The sequence below is a fragment of the Meles meles genome, chromosome 1 (genome assembly GCF_922984935.1).
Source record: "Meles meles chromosome 1, mMelMel3.1 paternal haplotype, whole genome shotgun sequence".
In the NCBI taxonomy this organism is placed as follows: domain Eukaryota; kingdom Metazoa; phylum Chordata; class Mammalia; order Carnivora; family Mustelidae; genus Meles; species Meles meles.
The window spans coordinates 64,937,274-64,953,441 of NC_060066.1; the positions used below are offsets into that span (position 1 = coordinate 64,937,274).

General features: G+C 37.9%; 1 protein-coding gene across 1 annotated transcript in view; it reads right to left on the reverse strand.

The window, feature by feature from the left end:
* Positions 1-16,168, reverse strand: part of LOC123932792 (uncharacterized protein C8orf34-like) — a 176,556-nt gene that overhangs the window by 66,518 nt on the left and 93,870 nt on the right. Inside the window, 3 exon segments of the mRNA XM_045991451.1 lie at positions 1,128-1,256; positions 4,172-4,303; positions 10,831-10,978. Of these exon segments, the coding sequence (XP_045847407.1) occupies positions 1,128-1,256; positions 4,172-4,303; positions 10,831-10,978 (409 nt within the window).

Genomic DNA, 16,168 nt, shown 5'->3' on the forward strand with positions numbered 1-16,168 from the left:
AGGTGCCACCTATAAGGTCACACCTAGGTTTTCTTGGGACAGACCATTGCTTGAACCTTGGTATTTCTTTTTTTTTTTTTTTAAGAAACATTAGTTTCAGGTGTAAAATCTAGTGATTTAACACTTTCCTACAACACCTGTTTTTCTTTTTTTTCTTTTTTTAAAATTTGTTTATTTACAGCATAACAATGTTCATTGTTTTGGCATCACACCCAGTGCTCCATGCAGTACGTGCCCTCCCTATTACTCACCACCTTGTTCTTCAACCTCCCACCCACCCCCCCCCCCCGCCCCTTCAAAACCCTCTGGTTGTTTTTCAGAGTCCATAGTCTCTCATGGTTCATCTCCCCTTCCAGTTTCCTTCAACTCCCTCTCCTCTCCATCTCCCCATGTCCTCCATGTTATTTGTTATGCTCCACAAATAAGTGAGACCATATGATACTTGACTCTCTCTGCTTGACTTATTTCACTCAGCATAATCTCTTCCAGTCCCGTCCATGTTGCTACAAAAGTTGGGTATGCATCCTTCCTGATGGAGGCATAATACTCCATTGTGTATATGTACCACATCTTAGTATGTATGGGTTAACTGGGTGATGGGCATTAAGGAGGGAACTTGATGTAACAAGTACTTGGTGTTATATGCAACTGATGAATCACTGAACTCTACCACTTAAACTAATAATATATGATATGTAACTAAGTTTAAATAAAGAAATTTTTTAAAAAGTTTAGAGACATCAAACACTCATGGAGGCAATAGATGTGTTTACTTTTTAGGATGACACAGAACAATCAGGTTCAAAAGAGAAGAGTGAGTAAGATACCATTATATGTGTGCAACTGACCTGCGTAACAGAACTGGTAGAGAGACTGGAGTCAAATGGCAAGGGACAGGGTGAGGTGGGGTTGGGGGGATGTCTACAGCTCCTCCTACTCTCTATACCTGTCTTCCCAGGAGCATGTGGAAAATGCAAGATCAATCCTCATTTCCAATCTCATGCACTCTCTTACAACCTCTCATGTAATTATGAGGATGTTGGAAATGGGTTCCTGGCAATAGTAATAAATGTTTCTACTTTAATATTGGTTAGGAATTTCAATCATAATCAAATAAATGAACTTACTTCGAGAGAGATTCTCAAGGGCTTTTCCCAGCTTCTTGCTCTCTTGAAGGATGTGGTTCAATTCATCAAAATCACGGCTTTGTGGTTTAATTCGCCAGTTCCACTTAGGATGATCTACTGACCTTGGCACTATGTTTTAAAAAAAATGATTACTTCATAAGCATGCTACATAATGATAAAAATTTACTATTCATCATTATGTGAAAGACTGTATCAAGATCAATGCACAGAATAAAAATGTTTGTTTTGGAAATAGTTTCCTTATGAGCAAACAGAGGGAAGTTATGAAGCTGGATTTTAAGAAATGTTTTAACTGAACTCGTAAAAGGGAAGTGTGACTATTTATAGAAAAAAGAAAATTCAGGCACTCATTTATAGTTAGTGACTTCTGTAACTTAGGGAAAACATACAAGCAAAGTATATTTTATATCATCTTCTAGTAGCTTAAAAATTTCTAATTTCCTCATCAGCAATTAGTATATATTTTTAAGACATTTTGCTATCTGCTGATAAAAGAGAAGACAGAACACACCTCCCTTCACCTCCCCCACATTCTTTTTTTTTTTTTTAAGATTTTATTTATTTATTTGACAGAGAGAGAGATCACAAGTAGGCAGAGAGGCAGGCAGAGAGAGAGGAGGAAGCAGGCTCCCCGCAGAGCAGAGAGCCCGATGCGGGACTCGATCCCAGAACCCTGAGATCATGAACTGAGCCGAAGGCAGCGGCTTAATCCACTGAGCCACCCAGGCGCCCCCCTCCCCCACATTCTTAATAAAAGTATATTATATTTTGTTTGGGTCAAATTATTAGTCAAACAAGAAGAGAAGACATTATTAGGCAAGAAATAGCAATTTTTTTTTTTTTTGGAAGAAGCAGTATAAATTGAGGAGTAGTACTATATCTAGCAAAATAGAGAATAGCAAAATCTAGTCCCTGAGGAGAGAGATGCCCCAAAAGGTGGATATTTCATAACATTTCAACACTCAAGCACCAATCAAGGAGGTCAAATGCCAAAGCAATAAGGACATAAAACCCCATTTCTCAGATTGGAAGGATCCATTAAATGTCCAAAACAACGCAAACGATATTATCCCCAAATTTTACAACAGTGGCAAAAAAGAAAAAGATCCTTAAAGCTTTCAGGGACAGAAACAGCAAACAAGTTCTTCTCAGACTTCTTAATAGTCAGAAGACAGAAGACACAGACGAAATTCCTTCAAAATTCCAACTGAAAATCAGTTCTAACTTAGAATTTTATACCCAACTGAGGAACCAATCAAGTTATTTATAAGGATTCAAATATTTATCTTGCAATCATTCTTGTTCAGAAAACTTGTAGTGAAGATGCACCACCAAAATGAATAAATAAACCTAAAAGGGGAAAGGAGATGTGGAGACAGGAGACAGACGGTCTTCCACAAGAAGGAGGAAAAGAGAATCCTCAGAATGGCAGTGGAGGATGGTCTCAGAAAACAGCTGAGAAAAATGCTAAAAACCAAGAAGCCATGATAGAGCAAGAAGACAAAGGGCTGCAGAAGAGATGTCTCTAATTTTTTTTAATGAAATAAAATATAAAATAAAGTAAGATCAAAGTTAGAATTACTTGATGTATTTGATCATATTGAGTGTTGGTGAAACATTAGCAAGGGGTACACAGAAAATAAAGCAAATAGAAAAACAAGATAATTATAAGTTCTAGAAACAAAATAGTTGGACATCTATGGCCCTACCGTGAAATTATGGCTAATTAATACAACATCGTTGTGTGGTATATATTCAATATTTGAAATACTTGCATGATTGTACTGTGAGGATAAAATGGGCCTGAGGTATGAAACCACAATGTCTTAGAAGGAAATCAAGAGATGATGCCTCAAATTTAAAAAGTAAAAAAGGGAACTATGTAAGCAACTTGTATGTTTGGATATGTACATTTGTGTACCAAATGGAACATCTAAAAGAGTTAAAAGTGGCTCTATATTAGAAGCCTATAATACTACTTTACTTTTCAAACCGTATTTTTTGTTTTGATTAAAATAAAATAATTAAATATCTATATGGTACTGCTATGTCAAAGGCAATCTCAGACTACCGAAATATTTTTTCTGCCCCCTTTTAAAAAGCAATTGGAAATATTTACTTATAAAAAAGTAATTGGAAATGATAAAAATACATGGACCCTCTGACCTAGTAATCTTATATCTGATGAATTATCATAAAGAAATGAGAACACCTATATTTATGTAGGTATGTTGCTTATTTTATCAGAAATTGCAAGATATTCATTTATTTCAGGTAGTAGTTTGTGGAGGCAAAACTCTGTAATCAATCTAACCATTCTCCCACGGGGGAATTACTAGATAATGGCACATTCACAGCATACTACAGTATACACTTCTTAAAAAGTATAATTTATATCTAAGTTTAGCATGAAAATATATCCACAACACATTCTAAAATAATAAAAACAAATTGCTGAAGAATGTGTATAGTCTAAAGCCAGTTTTATAAGGCAAATCAACTCACACATACTTTATATGCTAGTTGTACAAAGAAAAGGATGTGAAAAGATGCAAACTATTTCAAAGGATATGAAAATATACAAACTTTCTGAGGAAGTAGAATTTGAAGGGGCTAAAAGAAAAGGATTAAGAATTTAAATTTTGTTAAATTTTTTTAATATAAATATCCTTTCCTTCCCCTCTAAAAGATTTAATTTGCTTTATTAAATGTACTTTATTAAATGTAGGGCTAGTATTGCCTTGAATGTGATACAACGCTGCAACTGAACATGACAGGCAAGGAACCTCCTCCAGGCAGCTTATATTCTTAAAAGACTATTATACTCAAGAAGGTCTAAATCAATTAAACATGCTTGAGCATATGATTGCGTGTATAATGCTGAAATGAACATGACATTCATTAGGATTAATAGCCAGAAATATCATACAAAAAGTTTGACTTTAATTCTTACCTTTTCTTCATTTTGTTAGTAACACATACTTACATACATTAAGTAACATTTGAATGACAAAATTCCTTACATGATTTGGATTCTGGTGATGGTGGAGAAATGTTAGACACAGCAAGGTCACTTTTTGACTTTTTAGGCTTCTTTGCACTTAATTGCCAAGGCTTATCATAACTTCTGAAATCCCTTCTTGTTCCTTTATGTTCTGTTAAAACAAACAAACAAACAAACAATATATATATAAACTCAACGATAAATGATTTCAAGATTGACCAAAAATTAAATCTGTGAAGTCATTAGATATGCCTGGCAAAAGCTATAGTTCACCTCACATCAAAAATAATGCAAGTATTCAAAAGTATTTCTTGCTTAATTTCTCCTGTAGATCTTAGTTTTGTGATGTGATTCAATTTGTATATTAATATGATTAAGATCATGTTAAATTGTGAAAGGCTTTTAGAATGACTCTTTAGGGCACGGATTACCATTACTTAAAATAACATTCTTTAAATGGGTATTATGGAATAAAGCACTGTATTCTAATGTAAATGAAAACAACTGAGCCTCCCGGGTGGCTCAGTCCCTCAGGGAACCCACCCTAGGTTTCAGCTCAGGTTATGATCTCATGGGTGGTGGGATGGGGCAAGTGTAAGGCTCCGAGCTCAGTGGGAAGCCTGCTTGAAGATTCTCTTCCTCTGTCCCTCCCCTGACACACACACACACACTCTCTCTCTCTCTCAAAGGTAAATAGAGAAATCTTTAAAAAAATAGATAAATAAATAAAAACAACTAAACATTTATGTAAATTTTACTTTTCTGATTTTACCTTATCTATTTTTCACTAAGACACATTAAACCACTGATAGTCACCTACATTCTGTCCCTAGAATCACTCATTTTTTCCCACTTCTCTATTAAAGAAAGGGTAATTCAACCAACTTTGTTCAATTATAGCTCCCCCTCAAAGGTGGTCAAAGTTATACCAATTCCCAAATTAAATGATCTTTCCAAGAATTCGTCCCTCTCAACAACTTTGCCAAGCAACTCATATTTTTATACAGGCCTATCTCTGTGGAATATTTTCTTCTCTTATACTCAGGGCCCTACTTTCTCCTCATCTCTGTATCAACCATTTGACTCTTCCTTCTCTGTCTCATTCACTGCTTCCTCATCTTCCTCTTTCATCTATGTGACATTCCTTAAACTTTAGAGTTTCCTTCTGCCTTCTTGTATAAATTTATAGGTTGTCAAATCATCCTAGCTTTATGAATGACTCCTCAATCTTTCTCTAGCCACCCACTTGTAAATACCAAATAGAAATCATGAAACATTATATGGATTCCTCAAATTTATATTTGAAGATTGTACTAAATTAGCTGTTACCTAATTTTATGAACTCCCAACATGCCCTTCAATACCAAAAGAGGTACAAATATTCTAAAACTCTAGGGACAGAAATATCGGTCTGTGGTCTACCAAAATGCAGGACATATTTCCATAGATAGGAATAAAAGGACTGGAAGAATTCTAGGCATCCCTGACACTTGCCCCTGTATCAAAGTCATCTGTTTCTGTTGTTTTATGAGAATCTGTCTTTCTATATCCAACCTAGGACCATAATATCTTCTAATGCAACACGGCTAAAGGAACAAGGAATCCTGATCATAAAACAAAGCATGTCATGATACAAACAAAATGGCTAAAAAGAACAAGGGAGGAATAGCATACTGTATTTTGTGGCTTTTTAACTTTTCCACCATAGGCTAGGAGAAAAATCCACATTAACTTAAATAATCTAGCAATGATACTGTTCGTATTTAGTTGGTAGAAAACAAGATGAGACAAAGTTACTCATGATTATTGGAGAGACTCATAGGATTCAACTGATAATGGAATTTTAGGAGCAGTCATGATTTTTTCTCTCTAAAATGTTCGGAAGGGATCCAAATTGTCCTGAGCTATACCTTGAGGGGACAAAGAAGAGTCCAACTATATTATTAATTGACAAACCTAAAACTAGATAGAATACTCCTCATTTAAATTTGAATAAATGGAAAAAAAATTCTAAAAAAATTTTCAATATGAAAAGCAAGAACACAGCACTCAAGATACAAAGAAAATTCATAGTTTTAGAAAAACTTACCCTGAAAAACCTTTACATTTTAGAATATGACTAATTGCCTTCTTAATAAAAATAAAGAAAATTGATTCTATGGAACAAAAAGAAATGTGAGAGGAGATAGGTTAATCAACCAGCCTACAATAAAATATAACTGCAAACAAAAATGAATAAAGAAGATAAGGAAATGCTGACAGTAAACCAAAATGCAATACCAACATTTAAATCTGTTTTCAAAGCCAGAGAGAGAAAACTGATACTGCAGAAAATTGAATCAGTAACACAGAGAGCACACTTGACAAATCTCCCCAGAAGTTAGTCAACAAAGAAAGGCAAATATAATGTGAAATGAAATGGGAGGAATGAAGAACAGCAAAGCAAACTCAATTTACACATAGCTGATCTTCCTGAAGAAGAAATAGAAAGCAAATATAATGAAAACAATAACTAAGTACACAAGAGGAAAACAGTTTTAGGCTGAAGACCTGGATTTGCTAATTGAAAAGTTTCACTAAATATAAGGGAAAAAATCTAAAGAAAAAAGATAATTGTCAAGATATATTCCCAGTAAAACTTGTCAATATCAGAAAGAAAAAACAAATTCCATAAGTATTTAAGAAAAATAACTAGATATCTAAAAAATAAAAATAAGGAAAACTTCACGTTTCTACACAGTAATATTAAATGGCAGACTTTTAGATGATGTTGTGTCCTGAGTTGCTAGATATATTTGACAGCAATAAGAGGACAACTTTAGATATTTTCAAGAGATGTTATACCAAAATACTTTGACTATTGAGATAATTTCTAGCTAATCAGAACATGCATCAGAGGAAACAATTCAAAACTGCAGTCAAGCTGTAAACTGGCATTAATACTGTCACCCAAATTACAACTTCATCACTTATATTCATATCCAAGAATTACCCCGTGCTTTCCTTCGCTCTCCTGTCATACTCTTTCTTTCTAAAATTTTGTCCCTTCTCCTCCTGGGACATACATTCCACGGCAAGCAAACACTCTTCTATTCTCAAGACCTCCTTCCTTTCATGTTTTAAGAGACTTCACTCTTTTCCACAAGAGCATTCCCTCCTCTGCAGCTTCCTGGAATGGAGGGTTCATTCCCCCATGTGGTCCCAGCCACAGGCTGGGTTTTCCTGGCCCAGCAGGGTTAAGCTGGAAGTCCCTCATCTCTGGTGGTAACTGCTGCCTGTCTACACTACTCACTGCTCCTCGGTCTGGCCACTGCTCTACTCCTGATTACTCCACAGCTGAACTCAAAACATTGGCATGGTCTCCCTTGACTTTTCAACAACTTGAATGCAACCCTGGTTTCATCTTCTTCTTCTTCTTTTTTTTTAAGATTTTATTTATGGACTTGACAGAGACACAGTGAGAGAGGGAACATAAGCAGGGGGAATGGGAGAGGGAGAAGCAGGCTTCCTGCTGAGCAGGGAGCTCCAGGAAGGCCTGGATCCTAGGACACTGGGACCATGAACTGAGCAGAAAGCAGCCACCCAAGTGCCCCTGGTTTCATCTTCTTAATCCTCAGACTAATCATTAAGTTTCATACTTTGCTGTCCTCCCTAACTCTGAAAGGCTTCACTTCCCTGATTATTAAGATACCCCACAACTAAGGCTACCAACAGGACCATCTCATCACCTGGACTCACCCCACCTCAGAAGTCTTTATCTCAAATATCATGATCTCCTGTCCTTCTAATCGCTCTCAGATTTTCACTGCACCTACTCCTGCACCACCAGCCTTCTATAAGTCTTTATCTTCAGCTCTCTGATTTGCTTTTTCATCTAATTCTTTTTCTATCCTTGCTCACTACCCTCATACTGGACCATGTGCTTTGATCACTTGAATAAACGGCTCACAAATGTTCTCACTGCTTTGCAAAACTGTTCTTCCAACCTCCACCCTAGCCACGCCACAACCACAATTCTCAGTCCCTAAAACTGTTGGCTTTGCTCCCTTTCCACTGCTTCTGGGCACTGCTGGAGAAAATCACAACTATGCTGAGGGTTTCTAAGAGTCATTCATGTCTTCGACTTTTGAGAGGTCCCAGAACTGCCTCCGTCTTTTTTTTTTTTTCCTTTTGCCAGCTATTTTCTCCTTTTCCTTGGTGACTTTTCACAATTTAAATGCCAACCCTCTTGTCCTCAGCAAACAACCTCACTTCTTAATAAAAAAGACAAAATTTCAGGCATCAGATAAAATTTCACCCTTGCCTTCCCCTAGTTCATCTCCCACTCTCTTGGCAAATTTGACCACAACTTCTTCCGTTCTCTCACTCTTGTAAATTTAATGATTATGAGGTATGATACTGAATGCCACACTGTGACTCCTGCCTTGACCCATCCCCAGAGTTTTAGACTCATTTCTAACTTCCTGCTGGAATTATCTACTATGATGCCTCACAAAAACTCAAAGTCATCAATAGGAAGTGGACTTATTATTGTTCTTCACAAATTTACTCCTCTGTTCCCACCTTGCTTTGTTAAATAAGCATTTATGCCATTAACCAAGTCAGTGAATTGGGAGTTATAATAATCTCCTCCCCTCCTTCTCCCTCTCCGAGCAGTAAGTCATCAGTACTTATACTACTCAGAATTCTAAGATGATTCCCATGATCTCTACCCCTGACATTATGTCTTATATAATTCCCTCGCCTTAAGTGTAGTAGATAGGACCTTGACTTGCTTCAAACCAACAGTATATAGTAAAGATGATGGGATGTCAATGCTATGATTGTTATGTTATACATGTTAAGTAGACTGAATGACAGCAATTCCCTTGCCGATTTTAAAGAAGCAGGCTGCCATGATGTCAAAGAATCATGTGACAAGGAACTGCAGATTGCTTCTTGGAGTTGACAGCAACCTCAGCCTAAAATTCAGCACAAAAACAGGAACCTTAGTCATACCGCTGCAAGAAAATTAATGTTGCCAGCAACCTGAATGAGTTTGGAAGCAGGTTCTTTCTTATTCCAGCCTCAGATGAGAATGCAACCCAGCCAATACCTTCATTTTCACCCTTGTGAGATCTGACAGAGGATCTTTTGTGTTAGTTATAGACTTCCAACCCATGGAAAGTATGAGATATTAAACATGGGAACCACAGAGTTGAACATACTACTATCTCTCCAGATACTATCGTTTATAAATATGGGCTCATATGAACTTCACTAGGCTCACAGACTCCATACGGTCTGCCTTTGCATGATGGATGCCATCTTTGCACCTACAAACTAGAGTTCATGCCTATATACCCATGCTACTTAGAATCTAAACCCAAGAGAGTGAAGCCAGGAAACTCCAAGCATTCTCTCTTTTCTATGCCAAAAGTTTGTATCCTAGCTTCCTGTATAATGCAGGTCATCTTCTGTATGGATAACTGCCAGCAGAGAGTTCTACATTCTTTCAGAGGATACCCTATTCCCTACCCACTTTATTGTGGTTTTAAGACATGGTCTCAAGAAGGTACTAATATGAGAATATAGTCAAAGAAGACCAAAATCCTTTCAGGGGATCTCATAAAGCATGAAGAGGATAAGAAAAGTGCAGATGTCGGGAACACATCTGGAGTCCTGTCAGTCAGATTCCCAGGGGAATCAGGCAAGGAGATGGCTATTGACAAAACAGGCACAGGAGATCGGTTTTAGAAGTAAGTGCCAAACCAGCAAATCAGTATATCGAATAAAAAAGCTGTCAGACACACAATTCATAAGTAAAGACTGACGTCGGGTCTACCCAATTATCTTAACCAGTGCTTTTTGGGGAGACAAGGCCATTGCAAACTTAGTAAGGTTGGTTCCCCAATGCCCGGAGTAAACACATCTTCCTAAAGTTAAACTTACTACATAAGATAAAAATAGACACCACAGGAAATAGAGAATCATCATCAGTTTGGGAAAGTGAAAGGTAACTTTTTAAAAATTTTTGTTTACCTTTCTTTCTATAGATAAGCTATGAGCATTTAATTCAAATTCTTCATGAAAAGAAAAGAAATAACCTTAGAATAATTAATTTGAATTCACACCAAATGAAATCTTTTCATGTAAATCTGAATCTTAAAATTGAACACACACAGATTCCCATATTTTAAAGCACAATACATAGCATATTAGACAATATATAATATGTTGTATATGTCTTGATTCATAATCAAGAGTATTTTATGACAAATTGGAATTTTTTCTTTTTTGAAGTGTAATTCACATATAGTGTTGTTATTAATTTCAGGTGTACAATATAATGATTCAACAATTCTATATATTACTCAGTGCTCATCAAGCTAAGTATGCTTTTGATCTCTTTTGTCTATTTTACCCCAATTCCCCCACCCTTTTCCCTCCCTTCTGGTAAACATCAGTGTGTTCTTTGTATTTAAGTCTTCTTTGTCATTTTTTCTTTTCTTTATTTGTTCATTAGCTTTTTCTCTTAAATTTCACACATGAATGAAATCTTAGCATATGAGTGAAGCTGCAAATGAATACATGAAACCCTCGATAATCATCCACATTTATTTTATTATAATCAGAAAGACTTTTGTATATTTTTACATTAAATATATAAAAATCAACTATAAAATATTTTTCACTTACCTGATGTTTCACTTTCTGCCCAGAGAGCTGCAGATCCAGATAAAGTTCTTTGAAGTTGTCCATGGTTTCCTTGTTTAGACTGAAGATGGTTAATGAGAAATGGGATTGGCTGGTCAGGCGTTTCGGTTATTAATTTGGTCATTAATTCCTGAAGGCAGAATAGAGCATACATTTATTTTTAATAATAATAATGAACAATTAAATAGCATTTACTAATGCCAGGCACTGCTCTAATTGCTTTACATACAGCAAATAATTAAGTCTTAATAACAATCTTTTAAGGCAGGTAAAAGTTACTGTCCTCCTTGTGAGGAAAGTGAAGTGCACAAACATAAACTATGTTATACAGCTAACACAGGCAAAACCAAGCTATAGTTACTTATTTCTATTTTTATTATTCTACTTGGCCAAAGAAATACTAGAACTAATTCTAAATTCTTTAAAACTGTAGTCCAAGAATTTAAAACTCCAGATTACTATTTTTGAAAAATGCCATTACAAACTAAACTTTTGGTAAACTTCACCATATACCTTACATATCAATGTCATTTTTTCTTCTTAACCATATACACTTATCCCAAAATAAAAAAAAAGTTTATTGGCATAAAAGAAACAACTAACAAGCCACAGACTCACAGAAACCAAAAAGTTAAACTAAACTTAAACTAGTCTCCAAACAATACAGAATTTACTTTTTCCAAAAGCCCTGATGGGATTCATTCATTCATTCTTCTTCTTCCTCTTCTTTTTTTTTAAAGAGTTAAACAATGAAGATTTCCCAACCTTCTGTAGCAGCCTGTTCCATTTTTGAACAGCTATAATGATGCCTTAAATTGGGCGGAAAGCTGCCTGAGGGTAATATCTATACATTGTTTTTTTCCAGTCAGGAACAGCAAAGAGCAAGCTCCAATTTGTGGTCAATTCGAATCCCCAGATTGTTCTCATATGAACAGCTGCCAAGACAGGTGGTTATCATTCTGTGCTGTGTAACTAAGTTTGTGAAATTTTATGTACCATTGTACATTCATACCAATCACATTTCACCTTGCTAGCTTTAGCCCAGAATTTTAGTCTGTCAATTATCATTTTAAGTTTAGATTCTGTGAGAGGCAATGGTCTTGAGTGGGCCAGAAAAATCAGATTATTAGGAGTGCTAACAGAAGGAATATTGGAAATTCCCCCAACCCATTGTCTTTTTTTGTTGGTGGCGTATTTCGTCTGCTTTGAATGCTCCTCTCTCAGATGTTCAGATTGCTGGCTTGTCATCATTTGTCTCTAATGATACCTTTTTTTTTTTTTCCCTTTTTATTAATTTTTTCAGCGTAACAGTATTCATTCTTTTTGCACAACACCCAATGCTCCATGCAAAACGTGCCCTCCCCATCACCCACCACCTGTTCCCCCAACCTCCCACCCCTGACCCTTCAAAACCCTCAGGTTGTTTTTCAGAGTCCATAGTCTCTTATGGTTCGCCTCCCCTCCCCAATGTCCATAGCCCGCTCCCCCTCTCCCAATCCCACCTCCCCCCAGCAACCCCCAGTTTGTTTTGTGAGATTAAGAGTCATTTATGGTTGAAAATAGAACTACCCTATGACCCAGCAATTGCACTACTGGGTATTTACCCTAAAGATACAAACATAGTGATCCGAAGGGGCACGTGTACCCGAATGTTTATAGCAGCAATGTCTACAATAGCCAGACTATGGAAAGAACCTAGATGTCCATCAACAGATGAATGGATCAAGAAGATGTGGTATATATACACAATGGAATACTATGCAGCCATCAAAAGAAATGAAATCTTGCCATTTGCGACGACGTGGATGGAACTAGAGCGTATCATGCTTAGTGAAATAAGTCAATCGGAGAAAGACAACTATCATATGATCTCCCTGATATGAGGACATGGAGAAGCAACATGGGGGGGTAGGGGGATAGGAGAAGAATAATGATACCTTCTTAAGAGAGGTTTACCCTAATGAATCTTCATAAGTCTTTATCACTTCATTTTCTTATTTTATTCATAACATCATAACATTTCTTCAGAGTACCATACTCTCAGAATCATCTCATTAAATATTTGCTCATCTTTTTGTATGTGCCTCTGCTCGTCCTCTACTGCAGCACTAAGAACACAGGCTGACCTGGTTTGATCTCAACTCTCACCCAAGGGCCTAGAAATCTTTATAGCTCATAGATAGTAATGAAATTCATTCATTCATTCTTGGTCTACAGATCCCAGGTAAATATCAGTAATTAAAAACCCTTAATTTCCTAATAAACAATTAAAGCATTCATAAATTTCTTAGCCCAGCAAAAAACACTCCTCAAAATTCCTATATAAGAAACTGCTGTCGGGGCACCTGGGTGGCTCAGTAGGTTAAAGCCTCTGCCTTCGGCTCAGGTCAGGATCCCAGGATTCTGGGATGGAGCCCCGCATCGGGTTCTCTGCTCAGCAGGGAGCCTGCTTCCTCCTCTCTCTCTGCCTGTCTCTCTGCCTGCTTGTGATCTCTGTCTGTCAAATAAATAAATAAAATCTTGAAAAAAAAAGAAACTGCTGTTGTACATCAGATATATTTGCTGACATTTCTAACAGTCTAGAAAAACATGGATTTATCTGAGTAGAGGCTAAATGGACTTTGTAGATGACAAGATTCCAAGGTGATCTTAGAGACATGGATAAAATAATTCAAGGTATCTCAAATGTGCAGACTGAACACCGAGTTGGAAATGAAAAGTGCAAAGGATTTCTACCCCCAAAACACTGTGTGGTAAAATATTTATTGGACGAATGTGCTTGTTTTTAATAATCTGAAAAAGAGGTAAGCAAACAACCAGTTGGCACAGGTCTTTTTGATTTCTGTTTTTTAAGATTTCAATTATTAGTTATAACTAAAAAATGTCATTCCTATGCTGTGGTTAAAGCAATGAAGGTTTAATTAAAACCCAATTATACATCAGTGAAATGCAATTTAAACATTTTGGATTTGCTTCTGTAGAAAAGATGTATTATATTCTATTTAAATTCATTGTACACTATCAAAAAGAAAAGAAGAAAAGAAAAAGAAATAGAAGCACCAACTAGATTACTCTTGTCACAAAAGGCCTGGGCACTCAGATAAAGCAAAATAAGTTCAGATATCAAGGGCTTAAAGCCATAGCAATTTCTATCTGAAACCTCCAAAGATCTCATGCACTTCTTTTTACCTGTCAAATTAAATGGAAAGTTTCTGTGGGTATTTTCTTTCTTTTAAAATAAACTGAACTGTCCCTATATTGTCTTTAGGTGATGGGTCATACAGTCATAATAAACCAAGTAATCACTGGTAAATTTTAAAAATATCAATAGTCTAGTTATTAATTTTGGATATTCTTACATTCCATTAATGAATACATATTCATGACAGAGGACAAATTCAATCATAAATAAAATGAAAATAGTTAACGTTTGCTATAGGGTATGTTGGATACCTTGACTGGACAGCAATCTAGCTTCAGATTATTGTCTTTATAAGAGGAATTACCCTGACTCCCAATCCGTATATCCACTAGCATTAGGACGTGAATAATTTTGAGGACTTGAACTGAACAGAAACCTCTTTCTCAGACAGGAAAATTTAAATCAGAGATTTGCAAAGATGCTCCTGGCAATAAAAAGGATGATTTCCACCACCACGATCCCACCCCACAAAGATTTATATACACAGAGACACACTGGTGCTCGCTTCGGCAGCACATATACACAGAGACACACTGAAGGACAGATAGATTGGGGAAATGAGAAAGAATCATGTTGCTAGAATGTCGGTTGGCGACAGAAACCCCATGCAGAAAAGTTTCACAGGGATCCTTCACATAAGGCAAAAAGTACTCCAGAAAGGCGACTGGTGTCAGGTAAGGAGGCTGAACTTCAGGGGAGCGAGAGGAGGCTTATCTACAGTCCTTGCCATCAGAGCAAGAGATGTGAGTGAAATTCTCTGCTAGAACTTGACCAAGATAGAGACAGTGCACCTGGCCGTTCACACTACATCGGCCACCTGTGGGCTGTGCTGGGCGTTGGCTGGCAGAGACCGTGGCGACAGCCGACCGCGGTGGGACTCAGCGCACGCTCGCGCCTTCCCGCTCTGGAGCGACAGTGGCCCCGCGCAAACAGAGATGCACGCGCTAGCGGGTGATCCCCGACCGACCGGCGTCTTGGGGGTACCCACCTGTCTGCCTAGGATCCCTAACAGCGCCCGAGCGCCTAGAGAGTAGAGTCCTTGGGCAACGACGTCTTTACTGACCCGGGTTGCAATTACCTCCGCAATTGCCCTGAAGGAGAGCCGCCGACTCCGCTCGTTGGACTCCGCGGAAACCTGTCCCTGGATGTAGACATCCCCTCCACCTGGAACCAGCACACACCCTGAAGACACCCCCTAATCCTGTGGCCCCGGAGCTAGATGAAGTGTATCAGGATTTCCCTGTGCCTCTGGAGTCCTGCGCATTGCCATACTTCTTCTGCTCCTTCTGCTCCTCCCAACTTACCACGCAAGACTCCAGCCTCAGACCCAAAGGGGATGCTGGAACCACCGTGCGGAGTTGTTCCCCAGCTCTGAGGACCAAGCACCAGACCCCGCCTTCCAGCTCAATGACAAAAGCCCTCCCCGAAGCTCAGGCCAGCAGCTCAGTGGCTGCCCTGCGCTCAGACAAGATTTGGAGAGGACGCGCCTGGGCCTCTTCTACTAATGGCCATAACTGCCCCCTTCTCAGCCAGGAATCAGGCCTATAGTGTGGGGGTGCCCTCCTCATCTGGTGCTTCAGTGACATTCAAGTCTTCCTTTAACCAAGGATCTCTGGGAGATGTTGGCTGTGGGCACATAAAAATTGAAACGATGGGAGTGAAAATAGCACTCCTGCCCTGGAAGAAAAAACATTGGTGGAAATTTTAGGCTAAGGACTTAGGGACTGATAAAATGCAGGTATTATTAACAGGATGGGAGAAGATATTTGCAAACGACATATCAGATAAAGGGCTAGTATCCAAAATCTATGAAGAGCTTAGCAAACTCAACACCCAAAGAACAAATAATCCAGTCAAGAAATGGGCAGAGGGGGTGCCTGGGTGGCTCAATGGGTCTTCTGCCTTCAGCTCAGGTCATGATCTCAGGGTCCTGGGATCAAGCCCCGCATCGGGCTCTCTGCTCCGTGGGGAGCCTGCCTCCTCCTCTGTCTCTGCCTGCCTCTCTGCCTAGTTGTGATTTCTGTCAAATAAAAAAAAAAAAAAAAAAAAAAAAAAGAAATGGGCAGAGGACATGAACAGACATTTCTGTAAAGAAGACATCCAAATGGTCAACAGACT